The sequence below is a fragment of the Prionailurus viverrinus genome, chromosome B1 (assembly GCF_022837055.1).
Source record: "Prionailurus viverrinus isolate Anna chromosome B1, UM_Priviv_1.0, whole genome shotgun sequence".
NCBI classification, from domain to species: domain Eukaryota; kingdom Metazoa; phylum Chordata; class Mammalia; order Carnivora; family Felidae; genus Prionailurus; species Prionailurus viverrinus.
In genome coordinates this window covers 82523510-82547718 of record NC_062564.1, presented here as the reverse complement: position 1 = coordinate 82547718, position 24209 = coordinate 82523510, and the positions used below count along the sequence as shown (strand labels likewise).

General features: G+C 38.1%; 1 protein-coding gene across 2 annotated transcripts in view; it reads left to right on the top strand.

Annotated features, from left to right (window-relative positions):
• Positions 1 to 24209, top strand: part of HHIP (hedgehog interacting protein) — a 96090-nt gene that overhangs the window by 36541 nt on the left and 35340 nt on the right. For both annotated transcript variants that reach the window (XM_047856988.1, XM_047856987.1), the window contains exons 5-7: positions 21993 to 22144; positions 22531 to 22704; positions 23321 to 23464. In XM_047856988.1, coding sequence (XP_047712944.1) covers positions 21993 to 22144; positions 22531 to 22704; positions 23321 to 23464 — 470 coding nt within the window. The remainder of the gene's footprint in view (positions 1 to 21992; positions 22145 to 22530; positions 22705 to 23320; positions 23465 to 24209) is intronic.

Genomic DNA, 24209 nt, shown 5'->3' with positions numbered 1-24209 from the left:
CTTGATTTTACTAGAACATAAATGAGAAATGCATCCAAGCAAACTAGGACAAATAGTCACCCTACATTTTATAACTTTAAAGTGATGGGGCGCCTGGGTGGCTCAGTCGGTTAAGTGTCCGACTTTGGCTCAGGTCATGATGTTGCAGCCCATGAGTTCGAGGCCTGTGTTGGGCTTTGCGCTGACAGCTCAGAGCCTGGAGCCTGCTTCAGATTCTGTATCTCCCTCTCTTTCTGCCCTCTCCCACTCACACTGTCTCTCTCTATCAAAAATAAATAAACATTCAAAAAATTATAATTTTAAAGTGACAAAATGTACTTAACTATACCACATCTGATCATTAACTATGATCAGACATAAAAATGATCTTGATCATGGCAACAAAATGACTGAAAGCAAACATGTTTTAAAAATTGAGAGAATATCCATTAGCTTTAACTTAGTATATCTTGTGCCTAATGAAGCAGCACAGTGGCCAAACCTCCTTCTTCTGCTCTCCTACTTACCTGCTATCTTCTCCTTTCAGTCTTCAAGAAAAGCAGGAAGAGCAGGTGGTTGTCATTACCAATAAAAGAAAAAGAGAAAAAAATAGGAGTAAGAAGGGGGCTGATCCAGGCTTGTGTCAGAATTAGGAAGCAATATCTTGCACAAGCCATCGTGTTTCCTTTTCGTTTTTTAATCACTGTTTCTTTTTTTTTTTTTTTTTTTTTTTAAACGTTTATTTATTTTTGAGACAGAGAGAGACAGAGCATGAACGGGGGAGGGGCAGAGAGAGAGGGAGACACAGAATCGGAAGCAGGCTCCAGGCTCTGGGCCGTCAGCCCAGAGCCTGACGCGGGGCTCGAACTCACGGACCGCGAGATCATGACCTGAGCCGAAGTCGGCCGCCTAACCGACTGAGCCACCCAGGCGCCCCTAATCACTGTTTCTTAAAGAAAAAACATAATCGAGCATGCATCAACGTTGCAATAAGCTTCACTTATATGGTAAAACTCAAGCACATGTTAAATTATGCAGTTCGCTATATCCAGCCAGGACTTTCCAGTCCACCCAAAGTTTCCAGTAAAGTTCTGTTTGACCTTTGTATAAAAGACCACCTTTACTAGGTGACTTATTTTTGCTGCCCTCTTGGGTGGTCGAATGAGGCAGATTTCCGTGTTGAACAACATACAACCTTCTTTTTGCCAACTGAACATTACACTGGGATGTGGCTTGGAGGAACAGTTTCTCAATACTATAAACAACGGCTTTCTTGGAACAGCTTGTTGCTGAAGCATAAAGAGAGGTTACTCTTGGTTTAGCCTTGAGTAGCATATGAATTGGTTAAGGAAGTAAGTGTGGCTGACCCACCAAATTACAGTGGCCATAATATAATTAAGTTCAGTATCCTCCCTGGAGGCTGTAAGAAGTATTATTATGACACCAAACTTAAAGAAAAGGAATTTTTTAAAAGCCAGGAAATTAGTGAGAAGCAGTCTTTGGGGAAATGTTGCAAGGCTTAAAAAAAATCAGTAGAAACAACATAAAAGTTGTTCAAGGAAAAAGGCTGGTTAAAATGCAGAATTCTGTTATCTGTGATCCTGAGGGCATTTAATGTATCTTTTAAAAGAGTAGGAGGTCTTGGGATTAAAGATGCTATTGGAGTTAGGATGGGGAAAAAATAGGGAATTAAAGATGTATTCAAAATAGTGAAAACAAAGTAAAACAAGGAAATGTTCTTAAAAGAAAGCATTTGCTCTCTGCTTATCCAAATTAAGTGGTGCTTAAAAATAAAATTTCTAATAACAACTTAGACTAGTAAGTTATAGACTTCATATAGATTATTAAAAGGCCATTAAAGATGTAAATGACTCTGAGTGGAAAGAAGGGGACAGAGGATTGAGACTGTAGAGCTGTTTATGGGCTTGTCAGAAGGCCACAGCATTCTAGGCAAAGCAGCTTGGGTGGTTATCAGAGCTTCCCAAAGTCTTTAGTCCGGCCTCAACAGTCACAGGGACAAAAAGTTTCTCAGAGTGTGTGTGAAAGCATAAACACTGAAAAGAAAGATGCTTAGTCTGGATTTCTTTCCAAATCATTGTTGTTCAAGGTATTATTCTTTGTTTCTTAGGCTCCATGACAGATTGGCTTAAAATAAGCGATCAAGTCGCCAGGGCAAGGGTGATCTATTCTTTGGTAACATACCACAGTTTTGTCATTCTGTGTAATTGTTATATTTAGACAGTCCCCTCGTCATTCCTTGGTGACAACTGAATAATATAGCAGATAATCCTACTTATGTCTCCTTCGATATCCTAATAATATTGCCTTCATGTGTCCTGCCCAGAGACATTGCAATAAACATTGCTTTCATAAAAAAAGAGTGCTTTGACGTAGAGAAGAAGGACTGCCACTCGGTGTAAAGTGTGACCCTTCAGATGATGCTGGCCAAACAAATCAAGGGGCTGGATATAGTATCTGGCAAAGCCATCTTTATACAGCCAGTCTTCTGCATACCTTTAGTTTAGAGAAGAGGATGCGCCTTTGAAATTCCACTACCTTCCAGCGTTGATACAGAATACACATCCATTTAATCCTTGCAATAGTCCTATAATTGGGCATTGTTATTCTTATTTTATAGATAAAAAAACCTCATGTTCGGAAGAGTTAACTTCTGAATGATAAATGTCTAGTAACCGGCAGAACTATGATTCAGATTCATGCGGTTTTACCCCAGTAATTATGCACAGTTCATCTAGTAACCATTCAGAATCCAATCTATGAACATTTGAAAACAATTTTGTTCCAGAATCAGCACTGATATCCAATGGGGCTGTCTTCTGTGACCATTACATAATAAACTAATAGAAAGTTAGCTCATCAAGTTCCTGCTCAAGGCAGCTTCTGTTTCCAAGTGGGGGTCAACCTTGGACTAACTTGTTGAAGCAGAAAAAGTAGCTACATTTGATTTGGCCTTGAGCAATATGAATTGTAAAGAAAGCCATATGTGGCTTGCCAGAAGAGCCCCAGTTTGAGACTGGTTGACAGAGTGCCCTTCTGTAGAATTAATTATAGATTCTTTTTGAAGTTGTACGCAGCCAACAGGTGTAAATGCATTATTCATGCAGGTCTTAGGGAAAAGTTTCACCTGTGGTGAGATAAGCCTTTCCTATCCTGGGTGAGTGGGAAGTTTGATTTTTCTGCCAAAATAAATTGAGAGTCTAAATATTAGAACTTATGGGGAAGGGTTAGGCCCTTCTAATGTATTTGAAGAAGCCTGCGTTTCCTTCATTCTTTTGTTTTCCTAAGTCTATTTTATACTCCAAAAGACACATATCACGGGGTGCATGTTAAGTGTCAAAGAAACTATGTAAAGTGGTATATATTAATTCTGCCAGATGAAACCCTGCAAGAATGGGAAGTGAGGAAATGCATCATCTAAGAAGTTATATGCAAAAATGGAAGGGTTGAGAATTCATTCTCATACACACAAATCTCAATTCTCTTGTGCCTCAAATTCTGTGTAAGATGTAATTACCTGTAAATTGAATGTGGATAAAGGATATGATGTTTTATGGGTTTAAAGTGGGAGCACCAAAAACTCCAACTATAAATGTCATCAGAGCACTCATTCTCCATGAAGTTTGGGGTGGTATAAATGTCATCTAATGCCCATGCCATAGCAATAGGCAGATGACTTTTGGGAGCTGATTTTAGATACTGAATCCATTTCAGTGACAGATGAATACCTTCCAAAGAGTTTGGGTCGCAAAAATGAAAAAAATCTTTTCACAGTATACTGGATTGGGCCATACAATTGTCTCAGCCCATAGTGTTTAAGCTACACCTGCACATATGCAGTTTGAAAAGATAGTTTGACTTCAGAAAGCTTTTCTTAATGTATTTTATTTCACCCAGGAGGTGTTCTCTATAACAAACAGGAAACCTCACTAAATATAACCCAAAGTTTAAGCAATGGAAAGGCACATAGATGATGTCGTACATTATAAATATTTTTTGTACTTGCTAGTTTATTTCTAAGGAAATTATGAGAATGACATCATAATGATGACTGACTTTTATTAGTGTTTGTACTCTGAAGCTCTAGACAAGTAGTTATAAGAAAAAACAAACTGTCTAGTGTTACTCCCTAATACTTTGCTTTATGTCTTCTAGTGACATTATCCTAGGAAGTGACTCTAGGACTACAATATTATCATTAGTTGCCTTTTACGCATTTATCCTGAAGAACAACAATGTCGTAAAGCACAAACTTTCCTAAACTGCATAATGGGAAATAATTACCTTTTATTTTTGTCTGAACTACTGCATCACTTTGTCTCCAGCTCGAAAAAAAATTTTAGGCTAATATTTTATTGTATGTGTTAGCAATATGCTCCTTTGTTCTACCAATACTGAGGGGAAGTCATACCTTTTCTAGATAAATCCTTTTAAACGACTTATTTGATAAAATAAAGTCTTAAAAGAGTGTAGTATAAACATATACACAATACATGAGATAGAGCTATAGGGTTTATAGTTTTCTATTCATATACTCAACAATAGTTGAAGGCCTATGAGGTATCAGTCATTGGGCTGAGTGCTGGGGTACAGTCAAAAAATAGTGAGACTTGACTTACATTGAAGATTTCTTTATGGTGTAGGGACACTGGTAGGTACAGTCAACACCAAATGATATGACAGTGGTGTGGTATCCTAGCAATATACAGAAAGCACTAAGTAGGAGAGGCCTGTTCAACTCTGGAGTCTGAGAGTAAATACTTTGCAGAAGAGCTGGATCTGGGTCTTTAAAGATCAGTGGATTCCTCCAGAACAACTAAATAGGGATGGTCTTCTAAGCAGAGGAAGGATCCAAGTGTAAAGCCATCAGGATATGAAAGCCTAGGGGGCATGGAAGTTGCCTGGCTGAAATGGCAAGAACATGAGATCAAACAGCAGAAGCTAAGGCTGGAGAAAAAGGTTAGGGCTGTCCTGTGATGGGTCAGTCTTCTGTTCCCTGTTAAATAATTTGGACTCATTCCTTAGGTGGTGAGAGTCAGAAAGTTTTGTTATTGTTTTAAGGGGGCCGTGTAAAAGTATCAGATAGGTTTTTCACAAACCTGTGTGAAAGAAGTAGGGTAAGGCTGTTCTAACCATCTGACAGTAAATAGAAAAAAAAAAAAACAAAAAACTCTCATAGCCAAAGAAGAAAAATGAGTTGTCCTTTATCCTATCCATGCTTTTCTTAACTCCATTTTGACTTCTATCACAAAATTAAAGGAAACTTCAAAGGAAACTTAACCTTTATCTGTGTTTCAACCAGTGCAGTGGTTAGATGCTAAAGTCACTCCAGCACTGATAAGGGCAGTTCTGTCTCAGGCCATTTCCTTCTTCTAGACTATTCTGGAATGACATGTGATATTATACAAAATAATATTCATTGTACATTTGAAATTTCTCTAGACAATCTTACAGGTATCTGTGATAGTCTGCTCTTTATCACATGTTGAGAAGATTGCCAGTTTTCCAAGAAAAGAAGTAATTTCCTTTATCATTTTTATAGCAATAAAAAGTAGGCTTCCAGATACCTGGATTTCTAATATTCACATGAACATGACCCTACATTTTAGTTATAAATGTAAGGAAAAAAATCCTTTAAAGGTTTTATATAATGCGTATTAATTTTGATAGGTAATTTTTTTTAATATTTATTTATTTTTGGGAGAGCACAAGCAGGGGAGGGGAAGAGAGAAAGGGACAAAGGATCCGAAGTGAGCTCTGTGCTGACAGAGCTTGTGATTGACAGCAGCGAGCCCCATGTGGAACTTGAACTCACAAACCTAGAGATCATGACTTGAGCCAAAGTCAGACGCTTAACAGACTGAGCCACCCAGGAGCCCCTTGATAGGTAATTTCACATTGCCTGAGTCCCTGATTCCCACAATCCAGGCTTATAGGTGGAACATAAAAGGCAATATATTTTGTGTCCGTAAATATTTTTAAAGGAGAAGAACAAAGCAGTTTGTTGATATTGCTGATATTTATGTCCATAATTTGGCTGATGAGTTGCTATTTCTAGAATTTTACTTTTTTAACCATATGATGAGTTTTTTTTTAATGTTTATTTATTTTTGAGAGAGAGAGCATGAGCGAGGGAGGGACAGAGAGAGGGGACAGAGAACCCAAAGTAGGCTCTGCGCTGTCAGCGCAAAGCCCAAGGCAATGTGGGGCTCCAACCCACAAACCGTGAGATCATGACCTGAGCCGAAGTCTGACACTCAACTGACTGAGCCAGCCAGGTGCCCCTAACCATATGATGATTCTTGAAATATCTATATAGTTTTGTGTTAATGTATTTGTGTTTATGTTTTCTTTTTTAATATTCACACATCACATATAAATACAAACATAAGTAACCTTATTTATATAATTGAATGAGCCTATGTAGATTTAGATTTCATATATAAGAAAGCCTTTATAAATTGGTTCCTTTGTTTGATTTCAAATAATTACAAATATACAGTAAAACAGGCAGCTTTACTGCAAATGTCACACATGAGAAAACTAAGTGCCATTATCGGTGCCCCTTTCAAGGCCCTCACCCCTAAAGTCACTCATCACACACACCATCAAACGAGGGGGAAAAAATCAAACATTTTATCTAACTGTAGTTTTCCACTTGAAACCATGAAAATGGAGAAAATAGTTTTCCCTATCAAAAATGAAAAAATTATTAGTGCTTAGGAGGAATAATTGAATTATCCTTTCTTCTGAAGCTGACCTTATACTTTTTTGGGGGTAGTATCTTAGCTTGGGGTTATAGCTCTGGCAGAATAATCAATGAATGAATAAATGATTGTTCATCCCTGTTAATAATCTCAAACTTCCAATCCTTCCTTACATTTAAGGATAGGATTCCTGGGCCCTCTTGTCATGTACGTGAACTACAAGTCCACCCCTCTGCTCTCTAGCTTGAGGAAGAAAAGAGCTGATTGGTGAGCACCTAATATGTGCCAGCTAGTAACCGAGTTAACAGTTACCGAGTGTTAGTAACTGTGAACCTTTATTTTGTATATTTTTCATTAAAAAAGCAATCTTGTAAAGTAGAAGTTATAATTCATTTGCAGTACAAAAAAACCCTGAAGCTCAAGGGTATTGTATTACTTTCCCAGAGTCAAACACCCTGTAAGTCACAAGGCAAGGATTCAAGCCCAGCTCTCATATTGAAGAACCCACATTTGTTCCACTCCATTAACATGTGCCCTCAGATACCAAGCACTCTCACAGCCAGAGAGCAAAGATGGGAGAGAATATATATAGTCTTTTTCTCTTCCCTTGCATCCCTTTCCCAAAGAATCATACTCAGTAAAGCTTCTTTCTGGGAGATTGTATTTTTCTTTCCTTGGAATTTTCTTCCCTCTCAATCTCTGGCCGCCTAAAGTCCCAGCATGAATGTACATCTTTGGAGAGGCCTTCTCTGACCCCCTGGTCTAAATTAAATTCCCTCTGATATGCTTTCCCATAATACCCTCTTCTTTTATGTTATAACCCTTTTCAAAATTCAATTATGTATTTATTTGAGGGCTCACTTGTTTCAAGTCTCTTTCCGCAACTAGAATACAATAGCCCCAGCCATCGGGTACAATAACAGTGGCTGATTTCTATTGACTGCCACCGGTGTGTTGGGATCCATCCTATACTCTCTCCTTAACTACTTCTGGACAACCTATGAGATAGGAAATGCCCCTGTTTGGAAGGTGATTAAATGGAGACACAGAGAGGCCAAGTAACTTTTCCACATCAAAAAGCTAACAAGTGAAGGAGCCAGGTTCCAAACCCAGGCAATCTAAACCCCTGAGCCCATGCTTGTAAACATAAATGCATAGGAATTTGATGCACAGTGACATGGAAGCAACTGGCTTGCCGTATTTACCCCTGATGATTGAGTGGAGTGCTGGGAATCTGAGAGCAAGGGATGTGCAGTAAGCAAAGGTAAATGGTAATGACATTACAAGTGTTGCAGAGAATGGATGCTTTATAAATACTTCATTTGATTTAGAACCAGGACCCTTTGTCTGCATGGTGAATCTGTGCATTAAAATGGGAATCATTTGTGTGCCATCAGTTTTGTTCAAATTGCTACATATGCTGAATTATAAACATTAGAGAACTCTAGTCTGTCTTTCACTCTTTGGCTCTTCCCTCAGGTTAACTAAGAACACAATCTCATGAAATTTGAATATCAGAAGTTCCCCAAATTCTGCCTTTTGGCCCCAAATTATAGCATCCCTAGATATATAAAGTAAGTTTTCCATAATATTAAGAATTATAAGAAACAGAGCTTCCTTTGCATTGAAAACTGTCCTACTGTGACACTTCCATGGAAAAGGTGAACAGCCAGACATTGTCATCCTTATAATTAATCTTCATATTTTTGAGGCAAGGTATGTGTACTCAGAGTTTTTTCTTTCTGCTTTTTTTAAGTTCATGTATTTATTTTGAGAGAGTGAGCACGAGCAAGGGAGGGGCAGAGAGAGAGGGAGAGAGAGAATCCCAAGCAGGCTCTGCATCATCAGGTGCTAAGCCCAATGCGGAGCTTGATCTCATGAACCGTGAGATCATGACCTGAGTCAAAATCAAGAGTTGGATGCTTAATCATGTGAGCCACCCAGGCGCCCCTTTTTCTTTCTGAACTTAAGAAACCCAAGCCCTCCCTGTTATCTTCCGTTATAAATTCCATGGGACACCTGGGTGGCTCAGACAGTTAAGCGTCCCACTTCAGCTCAGGTCATGATCTTGCGGTTTGTGAGTTCGAGCCCCATATCAGGCTCTATGCTGACAGCTCAGTCTGAAGCTTACCTTGGATTCTGTGTCTCCCTCCCTCTCTGCCCCTCCCTGCTCACATTCTGTCTCTATCTCTCTCTCAAAAATAAATGATAAAACATTAAAAAATTTTTTAAAGATGCAAAGAATTTGATTTTGCTATTTTATTAATTGCAAGTTTAATTGACATACAAATCCTGTAAATACAAACCCTAATAGAAATAATTTTTAAAGTACCATAATTTTTATATGACCTTGAAGTTGCCGTAATATATTGCATAACTTTTCAAGAGAAGTCACATAGAGGAAACCTCATATTTTCTTAAATTTATTAGTGCTCCTTGGTGGTCTAAATGGTTTGGGTTTTCTTTTTTAAAGGTTTCTTTTCAAAGCAATAATCTTAATTGTTTAATGTTTGTTCTCATATAAGTCAATTTGAGTTCTTAGAGTAACAATAGGAAATATATAATGGCAAAGAGCAGTGAAACATGGCTACGAAACTCAAGTATACTAGTGTTATATTTCTATATAATGATGTGAAGATAATGCTTTTAGCTGCATGACCACCATATTAGCCACACATCATAAACAACAAATGTGATAAAAGCAAGAGGTCAAATTCATTAAAAACAATTTTGTACTCTTTGCTGTAGTTAAGCATTTATTTTCAGTATTGTCATTTTCTTCATTGAAAGGACACTGAATCTCTTTTTTCTGACAGGAGAAAAAAGACTTTTCAAACCAAAAAGGTATAGATCAGATGAAACTATCAAGGAAACATACCTTGTAGTTCTAGGTTTAATGTTTAAAACAGAATGGTCAGACATTATGCCTCAAATATTTTAGTTTTAAGGATGGTAAGTGAAATCCTACTGGTCTATTTTATTTCATTAGTTTTCTAATTAAAAATTTTGTATTCCTAATAATTCCATAAAAATGTACTTTTATTCTTACAAATCTTAGAATTATTAACCTTCATAAGACCCTTATTAATAAACCATGAAAAAATATGTTTCCTTATTATAGACAAAGTCATTCTTTTTTTTTTTAATTTACATCCAACGTATTTAGCATATAGTGCAACAATGATTTCAGGAGTAATCCCCTTACCCATTTAGCCCATCCCCCGTCCCGCAATCCCTCCAGTAACCCTCTGTTTGTCCTCCATACTTAAGATAGACCAAGTCATTCTAAGAAAGATATTTCCAAGCTGCATGATGATAATAGAAGGACATCTTCTTTTTCCTACTCGTTTAAGTAAAATAAATTTGAGGGGGTTGTAGAAATTACTAATAAGGCTGGCCCAATATTTATCAACTTAATAATTTTAAAAAATAATATACTTTAAGAATGATCCTGTGGGGGTACCTGGGTGGCTCAGTCAGTGAAGCATCCAACTCCAGCTGAAGTCATGATCTCACAGTTTGTGACTTCAAGCCCCGCATCGGGCTCTGTCTGTGCTGACAGCTCGGAGCCTGGAGCCTGCTTCAGATTCTGTGTCTCCCTCTCTCTCTGCCCATCCCCTGCTCACGCTCTCTCTCTCTCAAAAGTAAACATTTAAAGAAATTAAAAAAGAAAAAAAAAAGAGTGATCTTATGAAGGAAATTCTTGAGAGAGTAAAAGGTGGAAAAAATGAAATTCCTCAAATATAAATATTTCCTTTATTCTGTAACATCACCTAATTTGTGGGGGTATGTATATTTTTGAGTGGATGTACATTGTCTCATACATTTTTGAATAATCTTAAATTCTTCTTTAGTTTATAATTAATATCCAAATTGAATCTAAATTCAGTATCTTTTATTCATATAAAAGTATTATATTACTCAATATTGCTCTGAGGTCATTTTCATGGTTGTTTGTCAATATCAAGAATGCATATTTTTTTTTTATCATAAATCTTAGAAGGGCATTTGTAGATAGAGTTTATTTTTGGTAGAGAGGAAGGATCATTGTGATCTGTACCGGTATCCTGAGAGAACACTCAAATGTTGGGGTTGATTTGTTTACTAAAGAAATTACTTTAGGGGCGCCTGGGTGGCTCAGTCAGTTGAGTGTCTGACTCTTGATTTTGACTCAGGTCGTGATCTCAGGGTCATGTGATCGAGCCCCACATTGGGCTCCTGGGCTCCAGGAGAGCCTGCTTCAGATTCCCTTTCCCTCTGTCCCTCCCTGACTGGCACACATGCACAGGCACGCATTCTCTCTCTCTCAAATAAAAAAAAAAAAAAGAAAAGAAAAGAAAAGAAAAGAAAAGAAAAGAAAATATATTACATCACAGTTAACTTTAGAGTACCTGAACACTATATGTATTTTTTTAACTAAAATAATAATAATAATAATGTTCCTATGGTGGCCAAGTATGTATATTTCAACTCTAAGATACATTCAGATTACCTCCAGTCTTGCAAATCATTTATAAATAAGCCTTTGGGAACAGATACCATCTAAATCTTCTGAAGAGATGTGAAATGATCTTTATCAAAACTATGTGGCGAGCCTGGTGCTAAATAGAAGTATAAATGTGCCTCTCCATGCCTGCAATTTTCTGAAGTCTGAAAGTTCTCTGAATGATATGGAGCAAGACAATACTTCCTGTGCATATTTTAAATGTACTCCTCACCTGGTGAAAATGTAAGACTACACATGCTGTATTTCAAAATTGCATTCCCTTCCAAAATCTTACTATTTTACAGGTCAGTTGAATTTGAGGATGGCTCCGACCTCTCTATTGACTGTAATCGCTATCTTATATTCAACTAGCATGTTGGAATGTACAAAGTGATTTCACATTCTTTGATTATCTGAGCAACCTTACGAGAGGGCAGAAAGATAATTTACTAAGAAGTTTTCACTTGCTCTGTTAAATAACCAAGTAACCCCTTTGAAAGGATTCTTGAGTGTTCTGCTCTGTTTCTTGGTGGTATGTTAGCTTTTATGTATGTTTCATTTAAAAACAGGTGACAAATACCACCTCCCTCATGTTTAAATAATGATTTATTTAGTTATTTTAACCCCCCACTTAACTTACAAAAATATTTGGGTGCTTAACATTGAGAAGGACAGGTATATTAAAATTTTTAAGCAGGAGAAAAAAGAAAGGAGCACAATAGTAATGGAGAGAAAGAATAAAAGAGGTTTGAAGGAGAATAGAAATATTCTACAATGACAGTCATGGGCTTACAAAAGCTAATTGTGTTCATCTCATCACATACCCGTCAGTGACATCAAGTTGCCAGTTTGAAATTGGCCATGGTGAGAGTACTTATACCATGGACATATACACAAATCAGGAATTTCTTTTTACAGATAGTTTATCAGCCCATTGCCCTAAAACCTAAATTAATTTTTGTGTTAAAATAACTGAGATATAACCTTCATTTTATTCCCTCACAAAACTTTGGAAATTTAAGTAGAGCTGTTTAAATAATGCCTCAAGCCATGAACAGAAAATACAATCTATCCATTGTTTGTTCATTTCTTCATTTAGGAAATAGTTAGTGGGGCAATGTAACATAATAGTTCACATTATTTGTCCTCCAATCACAGACAATCTCTGCTTTGCCACTTCTTGTTGTGCGCTTTGGACAATTTACTCAAATCCCCTATGCCTCTGTGTCCTTCTCCAGAAAATAAAGACAATGATAGAATAGTATTAAACTCTAGAGTTGTTATAAAGTTTCAACAAGATAATGCTTGCAAATTGCTTAGCATGGTCTCAGGCACATAATAAGAATTCAATACATGTTACCTTCTATAACAAGGCTTCTTCCACTGTAGATGAGATCCTTTGTAAGAAACCAGAAATACCAAGATGAGATCCCTGCCTTCAAGAAGCTTACAGTCTAGTGGAGAATTGTTCTGGTTCCTAATTTACATATCTGGCATTTTGCTGTGTCTAACAAGGTAGCTGCCCAATATTTTATCTGTTTACAGTTCGATCTAGAAATGTGTACATTTTCAAATCTAAGGTCTAACAAGTATTAAATCTCTAGGCTGTAATAGCAAAGCTTAGTATAGCTCCAATTTTTTTTTAAATTATCATTTGTATTCATTTTTAACTCCCACAAATATTGCAGTTTTTGCCAAACTCTTGTTAATTTATTTTCATGCAGCCAAAACACACAGCATAAGAGCTGTGCTTTCTCTCAATGTTTACAACATCTCTATAAATTTTCCTTTTTCTAAAAAACATTTAGGGCTAGGATTTTGTTTCTGAGAAGAATTTATACTTTTTGTAGTTTTATTATTTTTCTATTATTTCAAATAGATGCTTCACACAATTTAATTTTATTGAAGTACTTCTTTTTCTTTTAGAAAAGTTGTTTTGGAAAACTGAACTTTGGAATACCACAGATACCATTATCCTTTGACACATATTAAGACAAATGGTCCCTAGTGTTCAAGCCATTCCCTGGCATCATGTTGGATTTCTTGAGCAGCGTATATTACCAGTTCTACAGCAGTTCACGACTGCCAGGACAAAGTAAAAGGTCCAAGTCCATCCACTATCTAATATGCCATACTGTATCAAATATCATGGTTAAAATAGGTAAAAAGCTTAGGGAAAAATAGAAATATGAAACACCATTCCATCTGACAGATGTAAAGTTTATATAAAATCATGTACATCCATAATAAAATATTATGACCATAATAGTTTTTAAGTATATAATTGAGCATTTTTATACATTTTTCCCTGTAGGTGTGAGACAGCAAAAGAATATTAGTATTTGGACTAAGAAGCAACTGGGAAGCTGGATTTCTAGAAAAGAACCATTTCTAGTATCTTTCCTCTGTGTAGGTCATAACTTAAACCCAGCATGACTGATTTATTTTGTTTATGTTTAAAAAGCGTGGGGAAGAGAATTGTTGAGGGAAGTTAGTGGTCTAGTGGTTTCCATCCAGAATAGCTCCCATTTGTACTTTTTCAGTCTGTTTTTGCATTCGCTTCAGAAGACAAAATGTACCATCCTAAGCATAGATGCAACACGGACCAATTGCTACATAACAGAAATCATACACCTCACAAAACACTTCCTAAAAACTCTGAATTGCAGGGTAACCTCCAGCAGCTCTCCAACTTCATTTGAAACAGGACAGACTGTTTTCTTTGTCAAGGGAGTGTGGCGGAGATGCACTTGGGTTCTGCAAGCATTTGAGAATTGTATATAATTTCTTGGAGAACTAGAACAGTGAGTAAATACGATTAAGCAGAAATGAGGCTTCAGAGAGACAAGACAGTGCCTCAAAGAGCATACAGTTATCATGAAACCAAGAGAATAATTGGAATGAGTTAAGGACATACCTAAAAGAAAAGCCAAATCTGGGGAAAAAATAGAGGAAATTTTAAAGAAAAGGAGCAAACTAGTACCATAAGTGATAGTTCCTCAGCATGTTCTGGCTAGTTTCATCCCCAGAGAACAATGAAAGTGAGGAAAGCCAAAAGAGTGAGTAATAAAATGACACAAGATATTCTATAAAAATGAGAATTTCCAAGTAAGATTTGCATGACTGGAAGACTACCAAATTTTTCCTGACTACTCTCTAACTTCAGATTTTCAATAGAGTTGATCATGATCTCCTTCTCCCCAGCAAGGAGGATGGGCTAAAGAACCTCCCAGATTTTTTCTGGAGTGTTTTCTGACACCAAATGACAAAGTTTTTTCCTCATACTAACCAATCATCCCAACACCAACTGGGTGTCCGACGATTCACTTCAATTCTGTTGCTAGCTATCTGGAATTAACCCAGACAGTACTGATTAAGGGCTTTGTCCCACAAGACTTCCTCCACTTCAGGTACCAGTTGCAAATAGGGTGCCTAGGCTGCCCACATTTCTGCCCAGCTGACTATAAATTCAGAGGTTCCCACTAGCCTCCCCTCAGGCTTAATAACTTACAGAACTAAAAAAATTGCTTTACTTACTATTGCTGGTTTATTATAAAGTGTACAACTCAGGAGAAGCCAGACGGGAGAGATTCATATGGCAACGTATGGGGGAGGGAGATGTGGAGCTTCCTGCCACCCTCCCAGCACCTCAATATGTTGACCAACCCAGAGGCTATCTAAACCCTGTTGTTTAAGGTTTTTATGGAGAATTTATTATAGATGACTGATCAAATCATTAGGTGTGATGATTAGATCCTGTGTGGTGGTGTTTGAACTCAATTTCATCTCTCTCCCTTCCCTGGAGGTTGGAGGTTGGGGTGGGGGTTGGGGGTTGGTACGGTTGGGCTGAAGGTTCCAATCTGCTAATCATGTTTTTGGTTCCTCTGGCTACCAGTCCTCATCCTGAAGCTATCTAAGAGCCTGCCAAGAATCCCTTCATTAGCATAGACTCAGGTAAGGTTGGCAGGGTTTATTGTGAATAACAAAAGACACCCCTGCCTACCCTTCCCATAAGCTAACTCAGGGTCCTCAGGGAATTGATTCCTCTTATAAGACCAAGTTAGACTTTTGAAACTACTGAAAAGCAATGCTTCTCATCTTTTCCAGGAGTTGTGAAGAAATTAACACTTTACAGTATGTTTCAAAACTTATGAACAAAACAAAATAATAGTTTTAGTGAGCTTAAAATCCTCTAGTTAGTAGAAATGGTTTGTCTACATTTTATTTTTACCTTCTTTGCATCCTGTGATTAATACAGCAGTTTTGCTCTTGACTGAGTTCATATATGCCCACATGTTACCAGGTGGTCTTCCCCTTCTCTTCCTCCTCCTCAACTGTGAAAGGTGTTCTCACTTCATTTTGAAGGGTGTTGGTTGTTCTTTCATTATTAACAGCTAAGAGAGAGTGCTTGCTGTGATAAACCTTTCCTTAAGTATCTCTGTGAACTTGTACATGAACTTCATTTGTCTTCTCATTCAGGATGCTCCCAGTAGGGCACGGCCAAGATGAGTCAGGTCATAAGTACTTTCGATCCTTTTTTAAAAACTGATTAAAATATCCATGTAGTAGGCAGAATAATGGCCCTCCCCAAAAGGTGTCCTTGTCCTAATCCCTAGAATATGTTACTTTACACACAAAAGGGAATTAAGGTTGCAACAGAATTGAGTTGCTAAATGGCACATAGGGAGATTATCCCGGATTACCTGGGTGGGCTCAGTGTCATCACAAATTCTTAAAAGTGTAAGAGGGAGTCGAGGATGTCTGCATGGTGCCATAGGAGAAAGATACATCCCTTTAACTGGTTTTTGAAGATGGAGAAAGGAGGAGACAAACGAAGGAATGCCAGATGACTTCTAGAAGCTGGAAAGGAAAAGGAAATGGAGTATCCCCTAGAGGTTCCAGAAGGAAGCACAGCCCTATGGACACATTTATTTTAGCCCAGTGAGACCCATGTTGGATTCTAACTTACAGATTTTAAGATCATAGATTTGTGTTGTTTCAAGCCACTAAGTTAGTGGTGATTTTTTTACACCAGCAATGAAAAGTGAATACTTCTGGCATTGTGTTTGAATGAACAATTCTCAAACTAACCTATTTCTCATTTCTGAGCTGCAAAAGGTTCTAGTCTAAAAGAAGCAAAGGAGGGGCCCATGTTGGTTTCCAAGTTCTCTTGTTCCTTTCCTGGTGTGCACCAACAAAATGTAGACATGTGAATAACAAGTAAAAAGGGAGCTGGGATGATCAGCCTTGTAATAAAAGTACATATTTTATAGGGAATTAAAAATAGCATCAGTCTATCCCTATGTTAATTCTCAGAAACTTCTTCATTATTAAGGGAACATGAATTCTACCAGAGGTCCTCATTCATACCTGTGTCATGGGCATAAAATAAATTGGAAGATGGTCTTACTATTTGCAGAAACTCTACCTAATATTCTTCAGGTAATTTAGATATCATAAAACCAAGCTTTTTTCTTTTCCTTTCCAAGTTTTAGAGTGGAGAAACCTGAGATGCTAATATACTAATTAGCCTGTGTGTCCAAAGTTACCCAGAATATGTATGTATTCCCTTTAATACTCGTTTTTTTGGGCCATGCACCTTTATAATAGTGTAGCAGTGTTTGTCTCCTTTGCACCCCAAAATCAGCATCACAAAGAAGTATGGTGGGAGTGAAACAGCTAAAAACTTACCTTATTATCTGACTTAGTTATCTGCTTTCATGTATACTGTAAGCTTCCAAAGGACAGAGATTGGTTCTTATTGGTCGTCTAGTCTTGTCCCTAGTGCCAAGTACAATGCCTAACACATAGTAGGTATTCAAGGAATATTTGTTGAATGAATGTTAAATACAGACTTTTTTTTACAAAGATTATACATAACAAGGCATATCTTGAACTTAACACTGCATTATTTAGTTTAATTTACATTTCATTGCTTTCTCAATACCATAAGGCCATTCTGTAGGCTACCAAGCTTGAAGCTAGTCACTTGCCAAAGAGTCACTAAGAAAAACTGTGCAGAAGTGAGAAATGGTGCTTCTAGTTCAGTGTTACCCAGTCTTGTTTCCTAAAATATACAACCCTGAGAAAGGTTAAGGCAAATTTTAAAGATAGAAATCAGAAAAAATTAACTTTAACCACATTGAAAGTATGAAGGGACTGTTTTTCTTAAAAATCAATGAGAGACCATGCCCACCATTTCTCTTAAAAAAGAAAAAAAGGGGTGCCTGGGTGGCTCAGTCAGTTAAGCATCTGACTTTGGCTCAGGTCATGATCTCGTGGTTTGTGAGTTTGAGCCCCACATTGGGCTCCACACTAACAGTGCTTGGGATTCTGTGTCCCTCTCTCCCTCTCTGCCCCTTCCCCACTTGCGTGCATACACATTTTCTCTCTCAAAATAAACTTTTTCTAAAAAAAAGAAAAGAAAAAATACTTTCTATTATAATCATTTTATCATTATCTTTCTTTTTCCAGTAGATACTTCCCTTTGCTTCAAAGAAGAGGAATATTAGTCAACTGGTTAGAACTTTGATGTGTTCATCAGGGAAGAGTGTCCCAAAACTATAGGACTAGATCTGATCTTGTATTTACATTAAAGTCGTCAATACTCTCTGTTTGGAGTTTTTGTCTCTTTTCTGTTGACCCTGTGAAATTGCTCTGAAAGCTGAACGATACCTAGAATGGCAGTTAACTACTCATTTAAAGTCTCTAGGAGAATTTTATGATTTACTCTGAAACATGGGTCAATCTCAAGGTTTTCAAGTATACAGGGACCTTATTTTCAAATCATTCACCTACCTGTGCTTGGTGAGGGGCTGTCCCAAAGTCGGTGCAGTTTGAGAAGGCTGAACAAAGGGGAAGGAAGTTCCCAATGGTAGCCTAGGATGCTTGGATGAAAAGTTTCCAGCAGTTAACTTTAACAAAACAAAAAAGGGCATTACGCAAACAGAGGGGACACTGAAATGTTCTTTATAAATTACTCGGAGCCCATTTCTAGCATTCTAGCAGTGGTGTATGTTCCTGGAAGTGCGCACATAGTGAGATGCGCACATAAAGCATTCGGTATTAATAATGAAGTACAAAGTATAATGTGAACGTTTTGATAAATCACTGCTTTTCACATGAGTCAGGATAAGCATTTTGGACCTTGGTGAATGTTTTCAAAAGTATAAGGTTAGAAGTCAATGTGTTTTTGAAAGGAATGGCTCCCTAGACCGCGACTCTTCCATTTGCCATTCTATTAATTGTTTTTCTCCCTTTTTAGCCAGCTTGGCTGAACTAATCACTAGAGGTTCATTCTCCCCAGATGCTCACTAGAAACAACTTGATAATTTGACATTTCTGGAAGGAGTGCATGATTTTTAATTCCATAAAGCGCCACATAATTGAGAGGAGAAGATGGGGAGCAGTAAGAAGAGAGTCAGTAACATGCACACAAGGGCTTCCCCCTGAGACTGGACAGCTGGTCTGCGGGTCTGCCCTGCCTCCAGGCTCCAGCGCTCAGGATCTCAGGCTGGGCAGTTTCCTGGTGAAGACTATCATTGAAGCCTCCCATGTCCGGTGGTGTTTCTGGCCTTTTGGCCTTAAATAGACCCTGCCTCAAAATTAAACCTTTCATGCCCAATCAACATATTTCTCCATATAGATCTTGAAAAATCACCCAGACCTCAAAGATAGGTTTGCCTTTGTGAGGAAAATCATGATGTGTCGGTAACATACTTTAAACAGATGATCTAATTCTGATGGCCAATTCAAGGTAAATGTTGGCCTGTCGATACTTTAATCTCCTGACAGTGGTGGTATACACCCCCTCTTCCCAATCTCTGAACATTTAGGAGCCATGTTACACTACATAGTTTACAAAGCTAATTTTGAGATACACTAGCATATTTATATCATACATTAAATTTTTTTATCAGTATCGTTAAGAGAGTGAGTATTTCTCTGAAATAACTTAAAAGTAATTAGTCATGTGTCTAAGAGCCAACCAGATCACTACCTGGAAGCTGACTTTAAAATACGAAATCATAGGGGCGCCTGGGTGGCGCGGTCGGTTGGGCTTCCGACTTCGGCTCAGGTCATGATCTTACAGTCCGTGAGTTCGAGCCCCGCGTCAGGCTCTGCTGACAGCTCGGAGCCTGGAGCCTGTTTCAGATTCTGTGTCTCCCTCTCTCTCTGCCCCTCCCCTGCTCATGCTCTGTCTCTCTCTGTCTCAAAAATAAATAAAAACATTAAAAAATATAAAAAATAAAAATAAAATATGAAATCATATGTAATATAATAATTAAACAAATGTAAATCCTACATCCTAAAAACTTCAGAATTACTGACTTTTAAAAAAATTGTTTTCTTTTCATTTATTATCTTGTAATTCAAATGTCTCATTACGTTTCTATATTTGGCACCTTAACAAATGCCACTGATGCCCCCACATTCATTTATGTGACAGGTGAATCTCTAAAGTGAACAATTACCTTCTGTCACTTGTGGATTTGTTTAAATCTCTTTCCCTATCTCTCTATAGTGCATGAATTCTACATTCCTAATTCCTGAAAAGCAGTGAGTACAGTTCTAAGCCATGTTGCTATCCAACTCAAATTGTATCTCAGATGATTTGATTAAAAACTATAAAAGAACTGCTTTCAGCAAAAGCTCCTTATAGTGGAACGCAAATATTTGTGAAGTGGGTATAAAGTACTTATACCCTGCACTTCAGCTTTAAAGTGAAATACATTCGGAAGAGGAATTAATCACAAACTAAATCCCACCCCTCAGCTTTCTTATACATCCATCAAAGAGATTTAAATGTGCTTTTCTACAATCAATTCTTAGTCATGCATCCCAGCTTTCAACATCTCATAAGAAGAGATATTTGCTTAATGAAGTTATTTAAAAAAGCAACATCAAATCAATACTAAAATCACTCTAAGAAAAAAAATCACTCTAAGATCATCTGAAAAATAGAGGCTCATTTTCATTCATCACAGTCATTAGATCCATCCCCTTCAATGAGATTGTTTTGATTAAAATTAATATTAAGCATATTGTAGCTTACAAATGAAGAGGTTGGCTTTTTTGACATTTCAATTATGCTTTGGTAGTTCTGGAATATTTGCATCCACTTTCTTATTTATACACTCTTAAAAGTGTTTCCACTTTGGATGGCATCTCTCTGAAAGCAGTTTTTGTCTAATCCAAGAGATAAATCAAACAATGGTTATTAAAAGTGAGCTTTTATACCTACAACTTAAAAAAAATTTAATGTTTATTTATTTTTGAGAGGCAGAGAGACAGACAGAGCATGAGTGGGGGAGGGGCAGAGAGAGAGGGAAGGACAGAACCCAAGGCAGGCTCCAGTCCCTGAGCTGTCAGTGCAGAGCTGGATGTGGGGCTCGAACCCACAAACCACTAGATCATGACCTGAGCTGAGGTCGGACACTCAGCCCGCTGAGCCATCCACTACCCCCCGCCCCATGCCCACAACTTTAAATTCTTCAGTCCATGTAGAATCCCACCACACCCAGCTCCGTGCTTCGGTAGTAACACATGGTCTTCTGCGGGAGAAGAGCAAAAGAGTGTTTCCATTACCAAGCATAAACTTGTGAAGAAGTTGTAGTGTTCGAGACTTATTTCCCTCCTGTAAGATTTCCAAGGGGTAACTTCTAGCTGTTTGCCTCAGGAGATGAGACAGGTAATGAAGTAGCGGGGGTAAGGTGATGTCCTAGCAGTTGCTTCATTTCAGTTTCTGTGTTGTATTCTTCACCAGTTTGGGTAATGCCTCAGACTACAGAGAAAGCCCTCACTGGCTTACTAGAATTTGAACTTTTAAGTCTCTGATCTAGATAATTTCAGATGCTATAATTTCATTATAGAAATTCCGGGACTACTTGTGGGATAAAGCAAATGCTAAGACCATATTGAGTTTCATCAAGCTGAATTAGCAGGAAAATAAAGATAAAATGCCTTTCTATTTAAGAACATAATGATGTTTTAATTGTTACAGCATTTGGCATGCCTAATGTATACAATCCTTGACATTCATGTAATAACAAAGAAAGTCGTTTGGGATCTTTTTTTTTTTTTTTATTTCCTAGTGTCCCCTTTCCTCTCTAGCATTTCTCCCACCCCCGTCCCAGCCCTGGTGTTTAGCTCCCTTCCCGTTTCTCCATCCTTCTGTAAAGAAAAGCTCGATGATGTGAAAGGGTACGTGTAAAAATACCTCCTTCCTCTGTAGATAGGCCAAGGCTGCTTATTACCTAGTTATGATGAACAGACCACCATCGTTGTGACAAGTGATGTAGATGCCTCCAGGGTAAAACAAAGGTTTACATATTACACAAGCAATTTAACTGTTTTCTAAACATATTGCCAAGACAGTGGGAGTTGGCAGCCCACACTGTGTTTTAGGTTTGGGAGACTTGGATTAGAAGTGACTGCTGATTATGAACCTTTTTATTTGTCTTCTATGAGCTACAAGCAACCTAGTAACCCAGCAAAGAATCACAACAGTTAAACTTGTCCTCCTAGCTTCCCAAGATTGCATACACAAATCACTGGACAAAAGTGGTGTAAGGGTCTTGTGCATAGAGAGGCACACAAGACAACTGTCTTGTTCTAACCCTTAAAGAGTTCCGCAGAGTGAAATGTTTCATGATCTTTTTTTGTGCAGTGGGCACGGAAGAAAAGAGTTTGGGCAAAGATTATCCAGAAGAAAAGAAAGAGACTCTTTTGGGGTTCCAGTTGAAACACAATAAAGAACATAATTAACTTCACAATTCTTTGTGTTTTTCATTTGACTGCAGGGAGGAGATGAAAGAGGTCTGCTAAGCCTCGCATTCCATCCCAATTACAAGAAAAATGGAAAGCTGTATGTGTCTTATACCACCAACCAAGAACGGTGGGCTATCGGGCCTCATGACCACATTCTTCGAGTTGTGGAATACACAGTATCCAGGTATCACTCACTACAATGCACTGAGGCATAAATATTTTTTCAATCTTATCTTCTCATTATCTCTTCCTAATTATTTTAGAAACAAAGGTGACCGTAATTAAACCACAATCTCCACCTTGCTGAAAACCCCCTATGTGTCCTTAAGGAGAATTGCGAAAAATGATAGCTTTGGCACTTTTCCTCTCTTATCTTTCAGCTTAGGTGCTACTTCTGAAACTTAGAAAATAACGTAATTTTTCAGTAGTTTTTATTAGTTCCATTTCAAGCATGTTTCCTTATTTACGTGCCAAGTGTTTGCTCCCCTAATTTGTGTACCATTTTTACCTTCTAGTGGATTCACCTAAACACCTTTAACAATCATGGTATTGTTTCCTCCCCCAATGTAGAAAAAATCCCCATCAAGTTGATTTGAGAACAGCCAGAGTATTTCTTGAAGTGGCAGAACTCCACAGAAAGCATCTAGGAGGGCAACTGCTCTTTGGCCCTGAGGGCTTTTTGTACATCATTCTCGGTGATGGGATGATCACACTGGATGATATGGAAGAAATGGATGGGTTAAGGTAAAAAAGAAAACAAAACCAAAAACGTTCCCCTTGATGTTCAGATGTCTTAAGTGTCAGCCGGGGAAAAAGGGTCAGAGCAGTGAGTTAAGAGCTGTCTTTGGGAAAAAAAAAAAAAAAAAAAGAACCATCTTTGAAGTATGTCTCCTTGGTTAAACATTTAACTTTTCTTATGGGTGTTTGCATTTGTAAAATGAAGAAAAATTCAGTAACATGCTGATGATATTTTTGGAAGTCGCTATACCCAGATGCTCTAGAATGCATCAGTGCTGCGTGGTTTGCACAATACACAGGCTGGACGCACAAGGTCCAGTGGCGCTTCTGGGGGCGCAGAAAATCCAGGGATTGGCAAAAACTAAGGAACAGCTGCAAAATGTAGCACGCTACTGATGCTGCAGTGCTTGGCCACTACTCAGCTGTGTCAAGGTGCTGCCGTTTCTGTGAAACCAAACTGCCCCGGTTTCCTTTCCCCACGATATGGAATTCATAACTTTAATAATTTTGTCTCAAATGGGGGAATGATTCTTTTGACTGTGGAGCGACCTTCCCACATTTAGGTTAGGTAAACTGTGTAACAAAAGCAGAAAACACTGACCCTCTTTGTCCAATTTCTCAGTGATTTCACAGGGTCGGTGCTGCGGCTGGACGTGGACACAGATATGTGCAACGTGCCTTATTCCATCCCCAGAAGTAATCCGCACTTCAACAGCACCAACCAGCCCCCGGAAGTGTTTGCGCACGGCCTGCACGATCCAGGCAGGTGAGAACACGACCTGCCCCCCTCCCCCACCACCCCGCACCTGCTATAAACCCGAGCCCGGCCGGGATTCGGGAACTGGAAAAAGAATGAGGGGGGGCCAGGCACCGAGCAGCCACGGGTGGTGTCCAAGGTTGCACCTGTAAAATCACACCAGCTCATTATCTCAGCACTCTTTCTTCTATTAATGTGTGAAGCAGATTGAGACGGCAGATTAGACATATGGAAGAGAACAAATTCATGGAGGAAAAGTGCCTTAAAGTTCTAGAGTGTTGTTTTTAAACACTATTGGACTAGTGTAATGATTAAGAGTTCCGTTTTTCAGATTCAGATGATAAACTTTTTAATTTTTCTCCTTAAACCCCTCTAAATGAAATTTTCCACACGCACTTAATGGGGGTGGTAACAGCTTTTGAGGATGCTGTCATGATTAAATGAAAATCTAGAAAAAAAGCAAAGTAGAGTGCCCGACACACCTGATAGGTTTTAAATAAATTGTGTTTCTTATTACAGCTTCACTTAAATATGATGATGCAGTATGAGTTTGTAAGGAGTTGAGCTCAATGTTCACATTTTTCCACCTGAAAAAAAAATTATAAGTAGTAAAGGAATTCATACTGACCGTTTACTACAATGAACTATAAAGAAAGGAACACTGAGATGTATGTAGAGTGAGAAATTTGGGGTACACTTAAAAAATGCTATGGAGTATAATATAGCAATTCTGTGATGAAAGCTTCATCCAATC